The 15,004-nt window shown below is 54.1% G+C and overlaps 1 protein-coding gene across 1 annotated transcript; it reads right to left on the bottom strand.

The window, feature by feature from the left end:
- Nucleotides 1–7,506: 7,506 nt before the first annotated feature.
- Nucleotides 7,507–13,179, bottom strand: LOC124094392 (sperm motility kinase 2B-like). Its single transcript, XM_046447085.2, has 2 exons — nt 8,775–13,179; nt 7,507–8,609 (listed from the first exon to the last, which is right to left on the bottom strand). Exon 1 carries the CDS (start codon nt 10,457–10,459, stop codon nt 8,792–8,794), a length of 1,668 nt encoding a protein of 555 aa, XP_046303041.1. The 5' UTR covers nt 10,460–13,179; the 3' UTR covers nt 7,507–8,609; nt 8,775–8,791.
- Nucleotides 13,180–15,004: the final 1,825 nt, after the last annotated feature.

Consider the following 15,004-nt stretch of genomic DNA (forward strand, 5'->3'; position numbering starts at 1 on the left):
ACCCACGAGGGCCAGGCTGTCGCGTCCACCTGCCTACATCTTACTCTCCATGACGACGGGGACGAGGGTCTGGACCACCGTTCTCTGACAGGCCTCGTCTGAAAAGAATCACCCGGGGTAACACAGCCAAGTTCCTTCAGCTGGGGGGCCTGGAGCTGGCCTGGCTGTGACCCTGGCTCCTCGCTGCAGCTTGGGCTCCAAGAGGGAACCTGTTAACGGCACAGCATCTGGGAGCCATGGTCCTCGGGGGCCAGGTGGGGTGCTCACCGCCTGCTCTGAAGTGGCTGGACCCACACACCCCCCACTGCTCCCCTGCAGGCCTGCCTCTGGGCCAGTCCCTGCTCCCTGGGACGTGCAGCAGGGAGCTGACCCCTGCTGCTTGCCGTGTCCTGGTGAGGAATCTGCTTGCCTCTGGCCCGGGAGCACCTGACCTCTACTGAGATGTGCTGGATGCGTTTAGGCGAAGTTACTAGTTTGTAGATAGCAGGAACAAAGCAGAGTCGCTGTGCTCTGCTCCGTCCAGCTCCCAGCATCTGGCCTCTGTGGGCCCCACTCCTCAAACCACGGGTGGACGTGGGCTCCTGGCTCTTGGCCACCCGTGCACAATTATTCTACGTGATTTTCTCCTAAGGAAACAATGTTTTTCCTTGACTATCTTTCATTAATGTGCCTATTTTACTACTCTCCAAAAAATTGTATTAAATCGAAATGGAATTAAAAATTTTTCCTGTGGCTCTAAGGCTTGAAATGTTAATATTTTCCTCTGGACTGTTTTATAGTGATTTTTTTGCAGAACACGGCTGATTAGTATAGCAGGACTACTTCACAGGGGTTGACAAGTTATTAAAGAAAAATATTATTGGAAATATGTATCTTCATACAGATCTGGCAGATCTGGAGATTTTCAACAGCTGAATTACCAGTGGATGCATATTACTTATTGCTATATTAAGACAGTTTTCGCCATCAATTATTTTCTTATTTATATAGATCAATATTGTCTAATATTGTTAGCTCAAACCCCTTTACACTTGTAAAAATTATAAAGATCCCAAAGAGTTTTGGTTTATGTGGGCCTTATTTATAAATATTTACTGCATTAGAAACTGAAATAAAAAACTTAAGATTAACTTTTTTATTTAAAAGTAATAGATCTATTTCATGTAACCATAAATAACACATTTTAAAATGAAGAATATGTCAAAACTAGTGAGAACAGGAACGTTTCCCATTTTGCAAACCCCTTCGGTGCCTGGTTTCTCACGGCAGCTCACAGTCACGGAGCCGCAGAGGGGAAGTTCGAGGGGCTTGGAGAGTCTGGGCCTTGAAGAGTCTGGGACCTAGACAGTCTGGGGCCTGGAGAGTCTTTGCCCTGGAGAGTCTGGGTCCTGGAAGGTCTGGGGCCTGGAGAGACTGGGGCCTGGAGAGTCTTTGCCCTGGAAGGTCTGGGTCCTGGAGAGTCTGGGGCCTGGAGAGTCTGGGCCTGGAGAGTCTGGCCCTGGAGAGTCTTTGCCCTGGAGAGTCTGGGTCCTGGAAGGTCTGGGTCCTGGAGAGTCTAGCCTGGAGAGTCTGGGCCTGGAGAGTCTGGGCCTGGAGAGTCTTTGCCCTGGAGAGTCTGGGTCCTGGAAGGTCTGGGTCCTGGAGAGTCTGGGGCCTGGAGAGTCTTTGCCCTGGAGAGTCTGGGTCCTGGAAGGTCTGGGTCCTGGAGAGTCTGGGGCCTGGAGAGTCTTTGCCCTGGAGAGTCTGGGGCCTGGAGAGTCTGGGTCCTGGAAGGTCTGGGGCCTGGAGAGTCTGGGCCTGGAGAGTCTGGGTCCTGGAGAGTCTGGGCCTGGAGAGTCTGGGTCCTGGAAGGTCTGGGCCCTGGAGAGTCTGGGCCTGGAGAGTCTAGACCTGGAGAGTCTGGGCCTGGAGAGTCTGGGCCTGGAGAGTCTAGACCTGGAGAGTCTGGGCCTGGAGAGTCTAGACCTGGAAAGTCTGGGCCTGGAGAGTCTGGGCCTGGAGAGTCTAGACCTGGAGAGTCTGGGTCCTGGAGAGTCTGGGTCCTGGAGAGTCTTTGCCCTGGAGAGTCTGGGTCCTGGAAGGTCTGGGTCCTGGAGAGTCTGGGTCCTGGAGAGTCTGGGTCCTGGAGAGTCTAGACCTGGAGAGTCTGGGGCCTGGAGAGTCTGGGCCTGGAGAGTCTGGGTCCTGGAAGGTCTGGGGCCTGGAGAGTCTGGGCCTGGAGAGTCTGGGTCCTGGAGAGTCTGGGTCCTGGAGAGTCTGGGTCCTGGAAGGTCTGGGGCCTGGAGAGTCTGGGCCTGGAGAGTCTGGGCCTGGAGAGTCTGGGTCCTGGAAGGTCTGGGGCCTGGAGAGTCTGGGTCCTGGAGAGTCTGGGTCCTGGAAGGTCTGGGGCCTGGAGAGTCTGGGCCTGGAGAGTCTGGGTCCTGGAAGGTCTGGGGCCTGGAGAGTCTGGGCCTGGAGAGTCTAGACCTGGAGAGTCTAGGCCTGGAGAGTCTGGGCCTGGAGAGTCTAGACCTGGAGAGTCTAGACCTGGAGAGTCTTTGCCCTGGAGAGTCTGGGGCCTGGAGAGTCTGGGTCCTGGAGAGTCTGGGTCCTGGAGAGTCTGGGTCCTGGAGAGTCTGGGTCCTGGAGAGTCTGGGTCCTGGAGAGTCTTTGCCCTGGAAGGTCTGGGTCCTGGAGAGTCTGGGTCCTGGAGAGTCTGGGTCCTGGAGAGTCTAGACCTGGAGAGTCTGGGTCCTGGAGAGTCTTTTTCCTGGAGAATCCTGGGCCCTGCGAGACTCCAACAGAGTGTTGGGTGAGAAGAGCGTGTTGACACGCCTGGTGTGGGCTCTCCTGCGTGTCTTTTACCAGGAAACTGCTTCTCATTATCTGCCAGCCAACAGTTCAGTCAGGTCTTCCTTCAATAGTGTTGAAAATAAATGATCTGAAACCATCCAAGTTTCAAATTCGGTTCCTGGTCTGAGAGTCACTCATTTTCTCAATGTGTAGGAACGTACTAGAAGGAACGAGAGAAGAATTAAGCACATAACAGTGCCTCTGGCCTCTGACTCTCTCCCCAGATGCACCACCATTTTGTACACTTAACTGAGAGGTGAGAAAGGTTGAAGTGTGTCGATTTCAGGATGACCTGGACACTACAATGTTTTAGATTGAAAAGATCATATGCACCTCGGTCCTGTGCAGTGTGTGTCTATGTATGTGTGTGTGCACATGCATACGTGGGTGTGGCCTGTGTGTGTGCATGTATGTGTGTACTGTGCATGCATGTGGGTGTGCGTCGTGTGTACACACCTGTGTGCACTGTTTATGTTTGTGCATGTGTATTTGAGGGTGTTTTGTGTGCATGTATGTGTGTACTGTGCATGCATGTGGGTGTGCGTCGTGTGTACACACCTGTGTGCACTGTGTATGTGTGTGCATGTGTACATGAGGGTGTTGTGTGTCATATATGTGCTTTGTGTACACAGCGTGTGCATCTTGTGTATGTGTGTAACGTGCATGTTATGTGTGTTGTGTGTGGTATGTGTGCTGTGTATGTGTGCTGTGTGTGTCATGTTGTGTGTAGTGTGTGTGTGTTTCCTTCGTTAAGGAAAATGTCAAGTCCATCATCAGCTTTACTCATTTTAAAATCCACTTGAATCAATGCGTCCTCATTCATTTCAGGACAGCCCCTCACTGGAGAGACGAGCAGTGAGTCTGGTGGACACAAGGTGGTCTGTGGCCGGCCAGTGGGATTTCCTGCTCCAGCATCCTCCTCAGGGTCCCGTAGCCTCCTGTCCCCCGGGCTCTAAGCAGTGTCGCGGTCTTAGGGAGAGTTAGTGAATGGAGTGGCAGTTGTCATCACTGAGACTGTCACTTCAGGACATATCTGGATTCGCAGGTAATGAGCACATGACACAGGCACCCCAAAATTTAACTTCATAGAACCCTCTAAAGTAAAGGGTGCTTTTAAGATTCATATGGCCTTTATTTAAAATGGCTTTCAGTCAAACTCTCTAGCACAAGCACCAAGGTTGGGAGAGCTCTGCTGAGCACTGACAGACCTGTTGCGAGGTTGCACGAGGGGGTTCTGGGTGGGCTTCGCTCCCCATGCCAGTCACAGAGGGCACCCCGGCTGCGCCCCTCCACCAGTGTGTGTGAAGCCCTGGCATCAGGTCTGACAGGGCCTCCCTGAACATGCTGGCAGCAGTGGGCAGAAGGGCAGGTGAGGAACCACAGACGCTCTGTCTTGCCCCTGGGTCCAGAGCAGGACGCTTGCATCCCTGGGGAGCCGGGAGGAGGTGCCCTCTGGCCCTGCTGCGTCTTGCCAGGATCCCCCCTGCTTGGGCCGGCCTGCAGGGCGGCTGGCCCGTGAGGGGAGGGCAGGGGTTTCAAGGCCAGGCAGAGTCCTCCAAGAGCAGAGGTCCAGGCTCTCTGTGGACATTTCATGGGACAAGGAATTCCAGTGGCCGGGAGCCACTCTCTATGATCCAGCTTCTTAATGGGGGTTGGTTCAGGTGCAAAACCAAGCTCCACTGAAACCAGACCATGACCCCAGCACAGACCTGGTGCTTCCTTCTCCCAAGGTTTATGAACACATCGATGTTATTTTCCTGTTCTCATCACCTAAGGGAAAAGATAATAAAAGAAATTAAGGAAGTTTCTACACATTTATTTTACTTCTCTTGTTTTTATCCTTATGGACCACTTAAAATACAATTGACTCTATAGACTGAGACGTTTTAATCCCCAGGTAAGTGTATAGGAATATTTTCCTGGGAATTAATTCAGAAAAGCAGAACTTTTGAATTTCTTAGGTATCTAAAAGTTGTAGGTCAGAGGTTCCAGCTGATCGGGTTCCCTTAGGAGGACCTGCGATGAGTGGCGTGCAGGACTTGAGCCACCCCATGCAGAGTGGAGACACACAGCTGCAGACACACCGTCCCTGGCCAGATCCAGACCCACTCGTGCTGTGATGACAGCTTGTGTGTCCTGAGTCACTTCTGGAATCCAGTGACCTTGCCTCTGCTGGCCCTGTCCTCCACCTCCCTGGGTTTTAGGTCTTGGTGGCAACGGAGCTCAATAGAAGGAACTGTGGGGTGCTGCACAGATCCTGAGGTGAGAACACAAGATCCTTCCCACCCAGACGGGAGCCATGGACAGTACCGACATTCAAAGTCGGGTTAGAGTCTAAAGGTTCATATGAATGCATGCCCAGGAGGCCCGAGGGATGAGGAGCACCAGAGCTGTCTGCGTGGAGGAGGAGGAGTGCACACAGCTTCTCTTCTGGATGAACAGGCACAGGCCAAAGGTAAACAGGGAGACAGGGACCATGCACAGGATGCACATAGTGCTCCCCACGCTCTGCCTGCTCCTGAGCCAGCTGCTCCCTCTGGCTCTCCTGCAGGGGCTGCATTCCAGCCCCTGCTCTGGGCCACCCCTCCTACCTGCCCCCCCTCCTCCACCCCCCTGCACCCAGCCTTTCCTCCTCCTCCCTGGCCACCCGCCCTCTGCCCTCCTTCCTTTCTCCCCCCTGCTCTCCAGGAGGACCCTGCACTCTGCCCCTCCCCTCTACCCATCCCTCTTCCCTCTCCTTCCTTCCTCCCCTGCCCTTCACTCCCCTGTCTCCTGCCCTTCTCAGCCCTCCCCCTCCCCCCTCCTCCCCCCTGCTCCTGCCTCTCTCCCTGGCCCTCCCTCTCCACTCCCTCCCCTCCCTGCCTCTGCTGCTCACAGTCTAGTCTGCAGTAGGTCTCCTGTCTCAGGGATGGCTCTGGGGACTTCCTCCTCCTGGGGATGGTGTCACTGTCCATCCCAGAGCCCACTGGGCACCTTTAACCATCTCTGCAACTCAAGTCGCTCCCCTGGTTCCCAGCTGCGTCCTCCAGAGGTCCCCTGCTCCTCAGATCTGAACTGAGCTTGGACCAAGGAGGAGGAGAAGGGCAGCTGCTCCCCACCCCAGGCAAGGCCTGCCATTGCTTAGCCCTTAGACACTCCTCAGGCTCATCAGAACCAGGTGCCAGCTGCCCGATGGGTTCTCAGTCCACACATGCAGGGCCTAAGAAGGCACCCTGGGACCTGGGGACCTGGAACAGGCCTGGAGAGCAGCTCCTGCCCTCCCCCACCCCTCCACGCTGTGTCTCAGGCCATACATCATCCCTGATGCCTCCTGTCCCCAGGACACTCAGGATGTGTGGCTCTGTGCTCTGCACCCCTTGGAATTCAGGGTAGCTGAAGGCCCACCCCTAGATGAAGACGAGGTCCAGCCCTGAGGCACACATCCCCTCGGGGAGCCAGGGCCCCAGGGCCTCACCTGATAGGGTCCATAAACAACTCAAGATGGCACCTGGCATCTTGCCAGAGGCAGTGGTTTGAGAAGTAACACCAGCGAGCCATTAAGATGATAGAGATTCCTTAATGACTGACTGCTGTGTCTAGATTATGTCAATTATGTTAAGCTGTGTGTAATCATTAAGATGATGATTCCTTATTGGTTGACTGCTATATCTAGTTTGTTAATTAAGATAAGCTGTGTGGAATTAGTTATGTATATATACCCCTCCTGTCCTACAATAAACGGCTCCCACTCCTGCTGTATCAATGCACACAAGTTGCTTGTCACCTCCCGGTTATTTTGCTGCAGCCGGACCGCGGCACTCACCCTCCTGAAGGCTCGAAATGCCATACCCTCAAAGGGAGGGGAGTTTCAGCAGCACTTTGGGAGAAACACACTCCTGAAACCACGGCCCTGGGAAACCAAGGGACTCGGTCTCCCCTGCACCTGCCCTTCACGAGAGGAGTCCCTGGTGGTGGACTGAACGACCTTAGGCAGGGACTCAGAGATGGGTGAAGACACAGGGTGTTAGACCAGGACGCAAGAAAAGACCACTGACTCCAATTAAAATCAAATTAAAGCAAGCTTATTGTTACGACCGGCTGGGCTACCTTGCCCATCAAAATCGTGGGAGCCAAGGACAGCGGCGAGGCTTCTTTGCGGCCCAGTTTATAGCCCAAAAAGTGACACAAAGGGGGGTTACAGATAACAACACTCTGAGGAGCATAACACAAGTTTACATTTGTGCTGGCCCTGGCATCAGAATTTATGGAGATCTTAGAGACTCAGAAAGGGTCATTATCCAGCCAGGGAAGGCCAGAATTTATGAGGCCTCACTAAGGTTGAGGAAAGGGTTGTGATCTGGTCAGGGAAAACCGGACATGGGTGAGTTCAGGGCATGGGCAGGCATTCCAAGTAGGTTCAGAATTTGCAGTAATTTATAGTAAAGCCGAAATTATCTTTTCATGGGTTTGTGGCGAGATGCCCAATTTTAAGAAAAGATCAGGTTGGGTCTATCAGGGGGTCTCTGGAAAGGCCAGTTCCTGGCAAGTACAAAAGCTGGCCTCACTTTTCTTGTCCATGGGGAAGGGACCAATTCAGACGACTCAGTGGAGGGTCTGCGGTACCAAACCCACCAGGAACACACGGGTGGCTCTGTGACATCAGAGACCCAGGGGAGGGGGTGGGGTCTGCATCTAGTACAGGATGGAAGTGAGGCTGCCCTCCATTCACTTCAGACTGGGATCTCTGACCCACGTCAAAGGGAAACCCCGCGGGGATCACAAAGAAAGGGGGACAGAGCCCACACCCCGAGTCGAAGGGATGGGAATTGAAAGGTTCACTCCAAACACTAGACCCGGAAAACGGCTCCTCCCAGCCAGCCCTCCACTCCTGGGGGCTGGGGGCTCTGGCCACACACCCTCCCCTGCCCACACCTGCGCCCCAGCTCCCCCACCCATAGGTGGTCCTGCTCCCTGCTCAGCAGCCCTGGGGAGCTCAGGGTGGCAGGCTGAAGGGCCCGTCCCCGGGTCAGGACGCTCACAGGGACAGTCCTGCGCAGCCGAAGGCCTAGAGAGGTTAAAGCTTCACCAGGGCAAGAGCCAGGCCCTGGCAGGGACATTCAGAGGAGGGACCAAGCGGCAGCCCCCAAGCCACTCTGGGGGAGGCACCCACAGCTCTACCCTGACTGCCCCCGGGGCCTGCGACACGGTGCCTCCTCGTGCCACTCTGGGTGTCCCCCCAGGATGGGCTTGGGCTTGTGGCTCCTCTGTCCAGGGTTCCCTTCTGAAAGTGGTGACCGGGCACCATCAGTGTCAGGCCAGGCACAAGGTCTGCCTTTCTGCCCCCCACCCAGCCTCCTCCCCTGGGACCACTCTGGGTCACGTGTTGCCCTTGGGGACCTCCGGAGGGCTCCCTGTCACTGCTCCCTTACACCTTCCCCACTGTGACACCACCACCCACTCTCCCACTGTTGCCAGGAGGCGGCCAAGGAACGCAACAGCTGATCCCCACGGAGCACCCAATTTATTCCAAGATCCGTGGGACACGCGAATGGATGAGGAGCTTATCGGGAAGCATCTCTGCCCCAGAGGGTGGGAGAGAGAGCAGAGGAGAGCAGGGCGGGGCACGTGTCCAAGGAGAAGTCCCTGAGGTGGGATCCGGGTGGGGCGCAGGGGCCCACTGGTGTCCGGGTGTCTTCGGGTGTCCTCCTGCCTGAGGGGTCCGGGAGGCGGCGGCCAGGGCAGGTTGCACTTCTCGCTACAGCAGCTGGCCCTCGTGAGGTAGAACCCGGGCCACCTGTCTGTGGACAATGAGAGGGGCTAGGAGTCAGAGTCGCCCGCCCTGTGGTGCCCAGGTGGACCTAACCCTGCTGGCACCCCCCAAGGGCAGAGGGTGTCCATTCATCCTTTGGAGATGACACTCATCAAGGCACACGTGAGACCTAAGGCAGCACCGCTCCACCTACTTGGCTCCGTGGGCGTCTCAGCTGGGCGCTGGCCGGGGAGCCACTCTGTTTTTGAAGAATCTTCTGAGGGCCTGACCTCTGGTGGGGGCAGGTCCCGGGGGGTCCCTGGGTGCTGGTGCTGGTGGCGCGGGCCCTCCAGCTGCGGGAGCCACTCTGTTGGAGCGTCCGGAGCCAGTCCTGGGGGCCTGCCCGCAGCAGCACAGCCTCGCCAGACAGGTGGCCATCCTCCGGACCACTCCCCTCCATCCCCTGGCGGTGTCACGGGTCAGGCCAGGGGTCCTGGAGCCAGCAGGGGGTTGCGCGGTGGAGGAGGAGCTGGGATCCGGTGCCAGGGCCTGGGAGGACCCGGGCAGAGGGGCCGTGGGGCCGGGAGCAGGGACGCTGGCCGACAGGCTGCACAGCATGATGGCGGGCAGGCTGGCTCTCCTGCTGCCCACCTGCCCTGAAGGCTTGAGCTCCTCAGGCTGCTGCTGCTGCTGCTGCTGCTGCTGCTGCTGCTGCTGCTGCTCACAGGCCGAGAGGGGCCAGGAGCGCATGGCCGGCCTGCTGACGCCCCACCTTGGGCCCAGAGTCAAGTTGGAGGGGATGCAAAGGGACGGGCAAGGCCCCACCTGTGGCCACCCAGGCATCTGCAGCCGCACCTGGCAGCCCGCCCCCCGGGTTTTCTGGTGGCCCAGCAGGAGGTAGGTGGCCATGGCCTGGTTGAACTGGCGCGTCGCCACCGACACCCAGGTCTCCTGCAGCCCGTAGCCCAGGTCCAGCATGGCCAGCAGGATGGAGGTGTCCGCGCGCTTGGGGAGCAGCTCGGCGGGAGGACTCGGGCAGCGTTCCCCATCCTGGCTCAGCCACGGGTGCCCCAGGATCTGCTGGAGCGTGGGCCTGTGCGCGGGCTCCAGGGTCAGCATCCAGGACACCAGGCTTTGCGCCTCGTCGGACAGGTGGAACGGGAGGTGGTACCTGGCCTGCAGCACCTGCTCCTTGGCCTGCTCATAGCTGGCCCCGGTGAACGGGACGCTGCCCGTGAGCATGAGGATCAGGAGGACACCCAGGCTCCAGACGTCCACCGCGGGGCCGTCGTAGGGCTCTCGCCGGTGCAGCTCCGGGGCCCAGTAGGCCACGGTGCCGCAGAGCAGGCCCAGCTTCTCTCCGGCCCTGAACCTGCAGGCCAGGCCGAAGTCGCACAGCTTGGCGCGGCCCGCGGCATCCAGCAGCACGTTTTCCGCCTTCACGTCCCGGTGCGCGATGCCCTGCGCGTGGCAGTAGCCCACGGCGCTGGCCACCTGCCCGAACAGCACGCGGGCCTCGTCCTCCCACAGGCCCACAACCTCCGGGATGTGCTGGCCCAGCTGGCCCCCAGCCATGTGCTCCATCACCACGTAGGCAGTGCCGGGGGTCTCCACGATCTCCAGCAGCTGCACCACGTGCGGGTGCTCCAAGCCCTTCAGGATGTCCAGCTCCGACAAGACCCAGGACAAGGTGGCCCCCGCCCCCTTCCGCAGGACTTTCACGGCCACCTTCGTCCCCGTCAGGATGTGTCGGGCCAGGAAGACCTTGGCAAAGCTGCCCTGCCCGACGACCCCCAGGGGCTCATAGCGGCCCGTGAGGGCTTCCTCCAAGGAGGAGCTGGCCGCGAGGTCCCGACGCACCCTCCGCACCACACTACGCTCACTGCTCTCTCTGGACATCCTCCGCCCCACGCCCACTAAGCCCGCTAGCTAAAAACAAACACAACAAACAAAGCAAAGAACACAAGCAAAACTAACACAACAAAGCCCAACAGAAAGCCCCAAATCAGAGAACCAACCTGAGACCGCAACCAGAACCACCAAACCACCAACCACCAAACGCGCTAACTATGGGAGTCCCACAGGTCACTGCCTAGAGCTTCCTGTGCTTGTGGACAAGGTGCCAGCCTCGACCCGGCCTTATATCCCCGCTGGCTCAAGGGCCTCACAATGCTGGCCCCTGTGAGGTCACAGCCAGGAGTGGCCCACTCACACCTGGGGGTGGCCCACGGTGGCATCTCCCACTCGGGCCTCCGGGACCTTGGCCACCTTCCTGGTCAGAACAAGGAGGGTCTGTGGAACCTCGGTGCTCCCGTGTGTTCGGGACCCCGACCTCTCCTTGCTGAGAAAGGAGGAGCTGGACCAGGCCCCGGGGCCCGTGCCTCGCCAGTACACAACTCTGTCGTGGCTTTCGCCCCGTGAAGACCCCACCCCAGGTCCTCTGGAGCCATTCAGCGCCCGTCTCCTCCAACTCGGACAGACTGGTGTCCAGAGCGTGGTAGCAGTCCCCTCACGCCAGGACGCTAGTGCGGGTCGCTCTGCCCCCTGAGATCCAGGGCCACGTTCCCGACCTCTGTGGGGTGTGGGGGCCAGGGCAGGGTGCCTGCCTCATCATTGCCACACAAGGTCCTATCAGGTCACTCACCAAAACCCTCCCTACAGCCCACAGGAGAGACGGTGGGTCGCCTTCCAGCGATGAAGACCGAACCTTCCAGCTGAGAACCCTAGGGCCAGAGGTGCCCTTCCTGGGGTGCAGAGAGATGGAGGCGTCCCTGTCACCCAGGTCCCTTCCCCTGCTCTGTCCATAGAGCCTGAGCTGGCTGTTTGGGAACCTCACAGACTGACTGCTCCCCCCTCTGGGACCTGAGGCGTCCACGTGTCAGGCACCAGGAGGCCGGGTGTCCAGGGAGGTCTCGCTCTCTCCTTCCAGCGAGGGACCTTGTAGCCGTGTCCCACACCACATGGCTGAAAGGCCGAGGACTGGGCTCCTTCAGTCCCTTTCCCTGCTCTCCTCCCTTCTATCCTCCTTGGTCATAGTCATGGAGGCCCCAAGGTCACGCATGTGAGGCCAGCGCTCGACTCCCGAGCCACTTTCCCAGCCCTTTCTAGTGTCTTTGACGAAGGATCTCACACACTTGCCTGGGCAGGTCTTGAACTGCCAATGCCCACTGGGCTTCTATCTCCCCAAAAATACTGTCTGAATCCCGTGAGAACTCAAGGGGAACTCAGGCAGCAGGATACGCCCTATTCCCAGCAGGAATAACCTTAAACCTGGAACCGCCCTAAACCCACGGAGAGCCCTAAACCCGGATCCGCCCTGGTCCTTGAGCAAGGTCACCTTTCTCAAACATACATGCAATGTCACTGCAAATGTCCAAAGCAAGTCCATTTCCACGAGTCCTTCCTCTAAGCAACATGGGGTACGCTGGCAAGGAAATTGTCATACCTACTTGGCTAATGGCTCCCAGCAAGACTTGTCCCTGGGATGCAAGAGTATGTATATCAGTAATATGATACACCCATTAACAATGGAATATAAAAGTCATACATCATCTGAATAGATGCTGAAAAAGTATTTGACCAAATGCAACATCACTTCATGATAAAAACTTTCAACAAGTAGATTATAGAAGGAATGTACCTCAGAATGACAGAGTCATATATGACAAACCCATAGTAATATTATGTGCAATCTTTAAAAGCTGAAAGATTTCTCTCTAGGATCAGAAACAAAACAAGAATGCTTATTCTCACAGCTTCTATTTAATAGAATGCTAAAAGTCTTTGCCAGAGCAATTAGACTGGAAAAATCAATACATCCCATCTAAATCAAAAAGGAAGATGTTTAATTGTCTCTGTTTATAGATGACTTGAATATGTATGTGTGTTTGTGTATACATCCAAAGATATCACTAAAAATCTGTTAGAAACAAATTCATCACAGTTTCAAGATACAAAATTAACAATAAAAATCAGTAGCATCTCTACACTCTAGTAAAAAGTATCCAAAAATGAGAGAAACTCATTTACAAAAGCTACCTAGGAATAATTTAATTAAGATAGTTAAAGTTCTGTACACTGAAAACTGTAAAACATCCATGAAAGAAATTGATAAATGGAAAGATAGCCCAGGTTCATGGATTAGAAGAATTCATATTGTTATAAAATGCCCATATTACCCAAAATGACTTATAGATTCAATGTGATCCCTATTTAGAAATTCAATGACATTTTTGACAGAAATAGAAAAAGCAATTCTAATTCCAAAATATCCTAAATAACTAAAGTAATTTTAAGTGAAAAGAATAAAGCTGGAGGTATCACACTACTGATTTCAAAATATACAACACAATTATATTAATCAAAATAGTACCATATGGCATTAAGATACAAAGATAAATCAGAGTGGAGAGGCTAAAACCAAGTAATCAGTTACGACCACTTGATCTTCAATAAAAATGCTAAGTTTACATGATAGGGGAAGGATCACATCTTGGATACATAGTTTTGGGAAAACCTGAATATCCATGGAAGAATGAGATCAGACTGCCATTTCACACCATGTGTAAAAAATGAACTAAAAATGAATTAAAAATTTAAACATAAGTCCTAAAACCATAAAACTACTAGAAAAACACATAGGGAAAAATTTTTTTACATAGGTCTGGCCAGTGATTTTTTTTATATAGCCACCCCCCCCCCCAAAAAAAAGCACAGGCAACAAAAGCAAGTGTACAAATGTACACAGTGGAACTGCATCAAACGGCAGTTCACAGCCAGAGAGAGAACCACCGGCGGGGGGAGAGACAGCACAGGGGACGGAGAAAACATTCGCAAAGGACCTGAAGACATTTCTCAAAGGAAGACTTACAAATGGCCTAAGATAAGTGACCAACATCCTTAGTCATCAGAGAAATGCAAATCAAACAAAACAAGACATCGACTTACATTGTTAAAATGGCTAGTATGAAGGAAATAAAGATTGCAACTGTTGGCAGGGTGTGGAGCACAGAAAACCCAGTACCATATTGGAGGGAATGTGAGTTAATGCAGCTATTGTGGAAAACAACATGGAAGTTTCTAGAAAGAATAAAAATAGAACTGCAGCCCTCCCAGGCTGCCTGAAGGACTGTTCACCGCAGCTGAACCAGGTCATCCACCTACGTGTCCATCAGCTGGTGAATGAGGAAGAACACCACACACACACACACACATACACACACACACACCCTGAAATACTGCTCATCCAGAAGAAGTGAATCCAGGTGACCCTGGAGAACAGTGCACTAAGTGAGATATGTCAGGCACAGAAAGAGAAGTACTGATGACTTCACATATATGGAATCTAAAAAATTGGAACTCATCGAATAAAAGAGTAGGATGGCTGTCAGCAGGGGCTGGGGTCGGGGGGCAAGGAGGGGATTGAAGGAGTTGTTGAAGGGTGCAAAGCTCCAGCAGGAGAGGATGGATGGGTTCTGGGGGACGGCGGCCCCTCATGTTGACAATGGTAAGCAATGAGGTGTTGTTCACTGCAGAACCACTAGGAGTTTGGGCCTGAAGTCCTCACCACAAACCATGCACGTGTGAGGTGAGCAGTGCATCATTCAGTTCCATTTGAGGGTTGTGCAATGCATACACATGTTCAGACCTCATGCTACACTCTACAAATATGTGCAATTAATACCCCAATCAAGCTGGGAGGAGGCCTGAGTAGAAAGCAACACAATGATGAAGGAGTAATATGAAGTTAATCTTGATCTATTTCAGTGTGGTCTTAGAAGTTCAGGGTATATCTATGGAAGGTTCCAAAGAATGCAATGTCAGAAATGTTTCCAGGCTTGCAATACTTGCCTGAGGTGCTTTCAGCTGGAGAGACTCTCACATCAGAATCACCCATTGAACATAAAGGCAGACTTTTCATGGACATCTGGATGAGCTCTGTAATACTGACGGATAGATCTGTTGGATACTCCCATGAGAATGCAGGAGGTAGTGACCAGCATGCACATCAACCAGCAGAGATTAAGATGGTTTAAAGTACACACTTTTCCAAGCAAATACAGAAGAAAATCCAAATGCATTATATTATATGCAACTAAGTTGAGCAAGAGCATGTAGGAGAAAAAAATGAAATGATGGCTTTCAGTGGATTGCAGCTTTAGTTACAATATATGCAAACAGGGCCTGGGAAGTTGCTGTGGTTTGGAGCACAAAGCCCTTGATCCCTGGGGGACCTTGAGCTGGGAGTGATGGCTCTTTCAGACCTGGAACGGAATTCTTCCCCGTGACTGTGGGGCTCTTGCGTGCACATGGTAAGGGTGCACCTGTGGGTGCTGGCCCGGTACTGCAGCTTCAAAGGTGTTAAGTGGAGCCTGATCTGGAGGGAAGTGGGCAGCTGCAAAGGTTTTTAAAAGTGAAATAATAACTTGCTCATAATTAAAAGAT

Source organism: Marmota monax, unplaced genomic scaffold, assembly GCF_021218885.2.
Source record: "Marmota monax isolate L192 unplaced genomic scaffold, Marmota_monax_Labrador192_F-V1.1 WCK01_AAM20220418_F8-fsc01186, whole genome shotgun sequence".
Classification (NCBI taxonomy): Eukaryota; Metazoa; Chordata; class Mammalia; order Rodentia; family Sciuridae; genus Marmota; species Marmota monax.

What these genes read in the sequence shown, in the direction of transcription:
- LOC124094392 (XM_046447085.2), bottom strand. Translation starts at nt 10,459, where the DNA reads ATGTCCAGAGAGAGCAGTGAGCGTAGTGTGGTGCGGAGGGTGCGTCGG.